Below are 8,210 nucleotides of genomic sequence, written 5' to 3' on the forward strand. Positions count from 1 at the left end.
ATGCGTCGTCATCGGCCCAATCACCGTTACAGCAAATTGAATGGTTCGAGGGCTCAGTTTACGGACGCAGATCTCGACACCCCTCTCCTCTCTCCTCCAACGGCTCTCTCCTCCTCCTGTCCAAACCCCGATGACATCGCCCCATTAGCCCCATTCCATCCTCCATCGCCGCCGCGCACCCTGCCCACCGCCGTCGCCATGCCGAGGCCATACTCCAGGACACCCTCCTCCACGTCCCAGCCGAGGAGGGCATCCCCTTCGCCCACCCCTTCCCCGGCCACCGCGCCCAGGCCCAAGAACCCCGGCGCCGCGGCGCAGCGCCGCCGCAGCCCCCTGTCGGACCTCAACTCCGGGGACGCCTCCGCCGCGCGGGCCGGATGCTTCCGCTTCCTCCTCTCCTCCGCATCGGGCTCCAAGCCGCGGTGCGCGTCCACCCCGAGGACCCCCGCGTCCGGCCCGATGCCCCGCGCGGAGACCAAGAGGCGCGTGGCGGGCGCTGGCCGTCTGCCGGATCAAGAGCCGAGGGCCAAGGCGGAGCAGGGGCCGGATCGTGAACCCAGAAGACGGAGGGACGAGCCGATCGGTTGTCGGATCAGGAGGGTGGAGCCGGAGAAGAAGCAGCAGGGGCTGGCGAGGAGGCAGCAGCAGCAGGAGCACCTCGAGGCCCTGACGCCGGAGAGGAAGGCGGACGCGGGGTCCAACCCGTCCTCTGGAGCGACGCCCCCGATCCACGCGTCGATCTCGCCGGAGGTGCTGGCCGGCGGCGCCGCGACGCCGGCGTGCTTCGCGGCCGGGCACCACGTCGTGCCAGGCGTCCGCGACCGGCGCAAATGCCGGGCGAGGGGCATCCTTGACATCGCCGGCGAGGAGCTCGACTGTGAGCCGTCCCGGGCGTCGATCCACTGGCTGTCCTCGCCATCGGGGGAGGCCGGTACGTGTTCGACGAAATGCGGAAAGGAGGCGTCAGTCATCTGGCTGTCATCTCCACGCGATGAAGGTGCCGCGTGTTTGTTCGACGAAGAGATCTTCCTGCCGAGATGCTCATCGGAGGACCCATTCTGGCAACTCTCCCCGGACTGCACGGGGCTGTTGGGGTCGCCGGTCCTTGGAGGTCTGCTCGATTTTGACACGCCGGCGTCGGAATTGTCCGAAACGACACCGTCATCCGGGTTTCTTCCGGTGCAGAGGACGCCGAGCACTGGTGACAGCATTAGCCCCTTCTCGCTTATTGTGAAGAAGGCATCATCGCATTCCTCTAGGCTAAGCTCCTTGTGTGCCCAGCGAGGACTGGGCAGCAGCTATGGCTACGATTCGGCAACAGATCCGACACGGGTCTCTGGTGAGTCATGGTCTGAAAACGGCAGCACAGGCAAGTGTTCAGGGTTAGCGAGGGTTAGCAGTCGCCCACTAACGAGGATGGATCCAGTGGTAGAGTGCCTCGAGATGATGAGTTTGTCCCCAAGGCCTGGGGATGCTGATTATGATCAAAATGATGAAGATGGTGCCCTGCCTGCTACATTGCCTGAGCTCAGCTTCCAGTTTGCTGGTGCTTCGACGCCTCTGGAATCCATAGACTTGAGCTCTTTCAAGAGATCTCCTTGTGACACAGAATTGAAGGGGAAGGAGGCAAGTTTCCGGAAGCCGGCATCAACCGAGGCTCGGATATCTTGGCGAGAAGGGCTAGTTAGCAGAATATTCGATATGGGTGACTTGGATTGCTGCCAATGGTTATCTGATGATGAAGATGGACCACTTATCCCGGGCAATGTCGAGGCGTTGCCCGATACAGTTTTGCAGCCAGGTAGCGCTTGTTGCCTGCAGGAGGATAGCAAGCAATCCGGCTTCGGCTCTGTCGAGTTTGGTTGCAGTGATGGTGGATTAAATTATGACAGTAAGGCTACTCCAAACCCTGTTCAAGTAGCAGAGTCTATGAGAGCAGAAGGATTCGAGCTCGTCTCGTCCGATGACTCGGATTGGACTCTCTTGTACAAGAATGGCTTGTTTGAAACATGAGGTTAGAGGGTTATATCCTTGTTCAGATGTTGTGTACTACTAGTTAGTTTATGTCAGGAGGAAGCACATGATTTTGGGATCTTGTGTTTGCCCCTCCCAGCCTTGTATACTTATTTTAGAGATATGAGTTCATCTTTATCTTTTTCCGGCAGCGCATGTAAATATTATTGTTGGCAGATGAACATTTGTTTCTGGAATATAATCACTCCTGGTTCATTTTGGAACCCAGTGAGCTCACAGTTCAGAGTACCATGAGTATGGCAGCAGCCACTGGCTGGGTGGCATTCGACATGTAATTCTTCTGAACAAGTACGCACGAGAAAGCAGTAATCTGGAGTTTACGGTGTTCTGATATTCTGATATTCTTGGAAGAACATCACAGTCCTTCATAAACTTGTTTGTCTAAAATTCAGTATCTGCGTCCTGAGGTTCTTGGAAGAACACACCCACACATCATGGTTTGTTCTCTTGACAGACATGCATTGGGATCCGGGAGCGGGAGGTCCTGAGGCGCCTTGAGGTTTCTCCCACTGGTTTCATTTCTGAAAGAAACCTGAAGTTTGCTCCTACCCAGTTCAGTTCCATATAAAATGAAAGGGTTTGTACTGTTTTTTTTTATTGAGTTGGGGTTCGTCCTGTGATGATGTGCAGAAATTGTACGGTGGTTTGCATCAGGTACCCAACAAATTTGGTGAAACGGACAAATTTGACCCTTTTCTAAAACTTCAGCAAAAAATAAATCAAATCCGCACAAAATTCACAAAATGACCCTTTTACTCGACGCCCCGGGTTGGGGTGCCATGCTCCTGGCCTGAGGTGTCATGCTTGATGGCGCGGCGGCTACCTCGACAAAGGGCGTCAATGCTATCTGGCACGACATTTCAGGTTCAGGCGTCATGAAAAAAAAGGTCATTTTGTGAAAAATATTTTCAGATCCGGTTCATTCTGTGCTGAGTTTCAGAGATCAAATCTGTCCGTTTTCTCACACAAATTTGCACAAAATTTTGCGGGTGCGGACTGCGGACGTACGTGCGCCAGCGTTGCACCTGCACTGCTGCGATGACTGCAGCCGACGCGCCGTGGCATCAAATACGAGCGTGCGCTTCGCCGTCCCGCTGCCACGCGGGCCCCACCAGCCAGTATCAAACCCTATCCCATCTCCTTTGGTCTTGGCGGCTCGGCGCTTTGCATCTCTCTCAGCCCCAGTCGCCGGCGGGGCCGCAGAATCCGAGATTAGGATCTGCCGTCGAGAAGGAGGTGGCGATGATGGCTTGCCGGCTACGGTTCCACCAGCGTAAAAGCTCCCCCTCCTAAATCTTCTTCTTCTTCTTTCGTTTTGCATAGAAGACCAGAGCTCCGCCGCCGCCAATCTTTTGATTTGCTGCCTTCCCCACATCCCCTTTCTCCATTCTTCAGTGTCTCCGTATCCATGAAATTTGAGCACCCATCCCTGAAATATCACTGAGTTGTTACAAATGTTTCTTCTGGTGGAACCAGGTGTATCGTTCCATCGTTTAATCAACCAGGTGGTACTCTTTTCTTCCACAGTTAGGCTGGTTGGAGTCCGGCCGACCTGCTGCTCTCCGTCCAGGGACTTCGCGGCTGTCAAATCCCAGAAAATCCAGCCCCCCAAGAAGTAAGCTTCCAGCTTTTCTATCCTTTTCCTCTTTTCTTTTCAGATTTCTCATTTCCGTGCTACGGAACAACTGCTAGTGCCTTGTAGATTAATGGCGATGATATGGTGTGTACTGTATGCCTCATTCATGTTCCTTATCTCTGTACTTGTCTAGGCTGATTGATTGTGATGCTAGTATATTCGGAACATCAATAATAAGCATGCCATTGCAGCAACATTTTGATACTAGATTGCAAGGTGGTTATGTAGTAATACGACAAGATAGGACAGTTTCAGCCTCTAGGTACTTCTTGTGTCTTTTATTACCTGGCAACTTCATTTTTGCCTCTTATTGATGTGATGGTTATCTCAGTTTATTCATATATAAGAGGGATACAGTTATGGTACAAAAAGGGTGTCGGTAGGATGACGATCTTCAACCACTTTGGAATATATTGTCCAACTACTATATATTTTTTGTTCTTCTCACTCAGGAAAAAGCGATTGGATGAGGCGTGCCTTGAGAGGTATCAACAATACAGTAGAACGTACATCCAGTCATGGATTCTTCAGGGTTAGTTCTCCCACACAATTTTTTTGTGCATTTGAATCTTCATAACCTACACTTACATACTTGCATAAATTAATTGGGTACTTTGCGTTTAATAACCTATGCTTCAAGAAGCAAACTCAGAGCATGCCATATAAACTGAAACATATGGCATGCTATTAGCTTCTCATGCTAAACGAAATCTGGAAAGAATGAGCCTGGCCCTTGTGAATGGCTACTCTTGCTCATATATTGGTGAAACTAGATTAGCAAACACCGAAAGAAAAGGTGTACTTCTGAAACGAAGGTAGATTTGACTTGTTTGTGCACCGGTCTAAATGGTAAGTTGCAACATCACTGGTGCACAGGAGGCTTGCATTTTGGTTCAAGCCGAATGGCATGAACAAGAAAAAAAACGTCACAGGAGGCTTGCGTGTTGGTTCAAGCCGAATGGCATGCTCAAGAAAAAAACGTGAAATAGCCATGATGCACCTGAAACACTGTCTTCTTGATGTCCGACAGGTGTGTATGAACGGGATTATACCTGTGGCCATTAAACTCATCAAGGAGCTCGTCCGCCATGGGGATCGGGATTTTGTCCTTGACAATTCTGTCGTTGAGTGCTACATAAATACGGATGTCCATGACTCATTGTTGCTTCTTGACAATATGGACCGAGTAAAGCTCGGAGTTGCTATGGTGTTTGATGCTTTGCATAGCATGTTGTCACACTGACTTTGAATCTCATCCTTCTGGACAGTTAGCAGCATGGTTCTTTACAGAGGACTAACAAACCAAATATCTTATCTCTAATTGGCTTAAGCCCCAGGCTAAGGACACCTTATCTCTAACTAACAACTTCCTAATTTGAATGGTACTATTCCTAACTTTAAGATGACAGGGGTTGTATCCCTTAATCGGAGCCAACTAGGGCTTTCTTATTCCTTCTGCTAGTAAAAACTACGCCTTATTAACCATCTAGTTGTCTGTCTCCTGCATGTCTACATTGGTATCGCCTCTAGTGTGTTAATATAGGTTTTGTTGAATTGGTTGGGCGAAAGTTCAAATTCGCGGCACTTGAACTTCCCTATTGCATTAGGTTGTATACTTGTATGTGCTTCTCATGCTACTGCCACATTTGATATGTGCAAGCAATTTCTGGAATTATTTAGACACTTACCCTTTCAATGTGACCTTTGAACCTTATATACTCAACCTTGTGAATGCTATAGGTAAGGTCCATGTAAACGGAAGGGTCGTGAACAAAGCTGGAACACAAGTATCTGACAAGTCAGTCATAGAAATCAAGGCTGAAATCCCGAAATATGTATGTAGGTGATGCTCTAAATAATTAGCTTTATATTTAGGTTCATTATCCTATAAAAATGTAATAGCAGCATCAGGTTCATAATCGTATCGTTTGTTGTGACCTAATCCAGGGCTGGGCATAAGCTTGAGGCAGCTATCAAAGAATTTAGAGTTGACTGTGATGGAAAGATAGCCCTTGATTCAGGGCTGTCTACAGGTGGTTTTACCGACTGTTTACTTCAGCATGGGGCATCACATGTGTACGGTGTTGATGTTGGCTATGGACAGGTTACATTACTCATTGAGATGTCTATTTTTTATCCAGCTCCTCTCCTTTATTTTGGCAGCTGAGTGTGGTTGCTACCTGTTGGAGCAGCATAACTATTTAAATCTCAATATGCTCTACTTATTTTCAGGTGGCTGAAAAAATTCGTGTGCATGAACATGTCTCAGTAATTGAACGTACAAACTTGAGACATCTTTCTAAGCTGCCACAACTGGTTGACCTGGTGACGCTGGACCTATCATTCATCTCTATTCTTGTGGTATGATTTGCTGTGCACTATAGTGTGGTGTGATACATTTATAGTGGCCTTATTATATGCTCGTAATTCACTACAGTTAATGAAGGAGTGCGCTAGGCTGTTTCTGATTTGTTGCTCTGTTCCTTAATTGTGCTTCTATGCATGAGATTACCTTTTGATATGCTTTCTCCACATGGTTAGTGTGATGTAAATCAGCATGCTGTAAAATCAAGTTCATGTGACGCAACCCAATCAACTGAGAGGACCAGCTTGATTGCATTGGTTTATGCATTGTAGCTATAAGGTTTTAGTTTGCATTTAGGGACACTAGAGCTTCACTGATCAAAATAGTAAAATGCATACATTAGGAAGAAAATGACGCGGTTCTGTGGTAAACTGGTAATAACGAGGTGTACACCCCTTTGCAATTCTTTTTGTGCCGTTTTTTACGTCCTCCGGTATTGTGCTTCTGTTTTTCATGCTCTCCAATATTTTGCATGCGCAAGGGCCTTCACTGCCAGCTTAAAGAAATTACTATAACATACATGTTGTCCAGTATTTAGTTATACTATCTGTGGAATCTAGGTTATGCCTGCAGTGGTCAAAGTAATGAAGACAAACTCAACACTGATAACACTTATCAAACCTCAGTTTGAAGCTCGTAGATCTCAGGTATAAAACAAGTTTCCTCTTAGTTTTCTTAATAACTTTCAGTTGATCATCATATGGAAAAGTACAATAATACTGATGCACAAGCCACTGTATCTGTTTTTATCCTGTTAAGGTAGGAAAAGGTGGGATTGTTCGAGACCCTCTGGTTCATAAGGAGGTAAGAAATTGATATTTGTCTTTCTTTTTTACTTCTGTTGCGTATCCTATTTCGCAGAGCTTTTCATGGATTATTTGTCATTCCTTTTTGTTATTTCCCCTTGGCCAAGGCTACCACAAATCTTCTGCTTGATTACGATGTTTTCCCCTTGAATCCCACTAGCAAATAGTACACTTAAGGAAAACTTCAACTTGGAATATTGGACTATCCTGAGAAAGGATCCCATGCGTGTAGTGTTTGTTTGTTGTTTCCTTTTACCTGAAGTAGACCAACCTATTCAATTGCTGCATTACAGGTGTTAGATAGGATAATTTCAGGCGTTGAGCAGTTTGGATTTCGCAATGGGGGCTGGATCGAGTCTCCGCTGAAAGGCGCAGAAGGGAACACAGAGTTTCTTGCCTGCTTCGAGAGGATCCCAATGCCAGAGCCACACGCAGGGGCAGGGGCAGAGCCACACGCAGAGGCAGAGGCAGAGGCAGAGGCAGGGGCAGGGGCAGGGGCAGAGGCGGAGGCGGAGGCGGAGGCGGAGGCAGAGCCAGAGCCAGAGCCAGAGGAAACATGATTCTTATTATTATGTCCATGGCATGGCAAGTTTTTTTTTAGAGAATAGCTGGAGAATCCTGAAGTTATAAGAGATTAGCATGCTGTGATATGAGAGATCCTCAATCAAGTTATATCAAGATTTTTTTGCATATGCTGCTGCGAAGCTCAAAAATTGCATTCTGCAAGACCGACAAAGGAGATTCAGACATGACAGGCAGGTACTCAGTTGTATACAAAATCGAAATGGAATGAAACAATTAGCTCCAGTGTTATTTGTTTTTTTTTTATCTTAGCATAGCATACGGGATGTGTGCTCCCTGTGCACCGAGAGGGTAGAACACAGTTCCGCTTACGATTTTGTACCTTTTGTGATTTGGCTACGATGGTGAATACATTCACCGCAGTTCGTTCCACTGATCTGACGGAGCGATTCGAACTGGAAAATGTTCAAGATGATGTGCAACCTCTCTCCGCTGCCATTTCCTTTTATTTTCATCTTCTATCTGTGCAGGTGGGTTGTCTGTCGTGTCCAACCTACAAAGTTCATCGAGTAGTTAAGAGTATTGTTATCATTGGAAATTTGTTACCGACCCTTGTTTCTACCGTAAGTACGTGGAGAATCTATGCCCTCAGAAACTTCTCTGAAACAGGATAGCGTTGAACTCTTAGCGGAGTCTGATCTCCTCATGTATATTGCCGCGCCTGAAAACTGACCTGAAAAGGTTCTTGGATTTCCTTTCCAGCAGCGCGTCTAAATTCGGTGTTGGAATGGCAACAAAACATTGCATTTGCATGGGGTTCCTAGTCTAAGTGCAGGCAATAATAGAG

At 47.5% G+C, this 8,210-nt stretch overlaps 2 protein-coding genes across 3 annotated transcripts; both read left to right on the forward strand.

Annotated features, from left to right (window-relative positions):
- Window positions 1-2,262, forward strand: LOC123089990 (uncharacterized). The gene has a single exon (XM_044511497.1). The coding sequence runs from the start codon at window positions 1-3 to the stop codon at window positions 2,011-2,013; it is 2,013 nt and encodes a 670-aa protein (XP_044367432.1). The 3' UTR covers window positions 2,014-2,262.
- Window positions 2,263-3,029: 767 nt separating this feature from the next.
- Window positions 3,030-7,845, forward strand: LOC123091205 (hemolysin A). 2 transcript variants are annotated; one of them, XM_044512639.1, is made up of 9 exons: window positions 3,030-3,307; window positions 3,562-3,649; window positions 4,123-4,202; window positions 5,411-5,513; window positions 5,618-5,774; window positions 5,903-6,031; window positions 6,596-6,682; window positions 6,795-6,839; window positions 7,135-7,845. In XM_044512639.1, the coding sequence occupies exons 1-9, from the start codon at window positions 3,073-3,075 to the stop codon at window positions 7,399-7,401; spliced, it is 1,191 nt and encodes a 396-aa protein (XP_044368574.1). In that variant the 5' UTR covers window positions 3,030-3,072; the 3' UTR covers window positions 7,402-7,845. The 2 variants fall into 2 exon arrangements, with proteins under 2 accessions (XP_044368574.1, XP_044368573.1); XM_044512638.1 differs by having other exon boundaries at window positions 3,034-3,307; window positions 3,511-3,649.
- Window positions 7,846-8,210: the final 365 nt, after the last annotated feature.

Source organism: Triticum aestivum, chromosome 4B, assembly GCF_018294505.1.
Source record: "Triticum aestivum cultivar Chinese Spring chromosome 4B, IWGSC CS RefSeq v2.1, whole genome shotgun sequence".
Lineage (NCBI taxonomy): Eukaryota > Viridiplantae > Streptophyta > Magnoliopsida > Poales > Poaceae > Triticum > Triticum aestivum.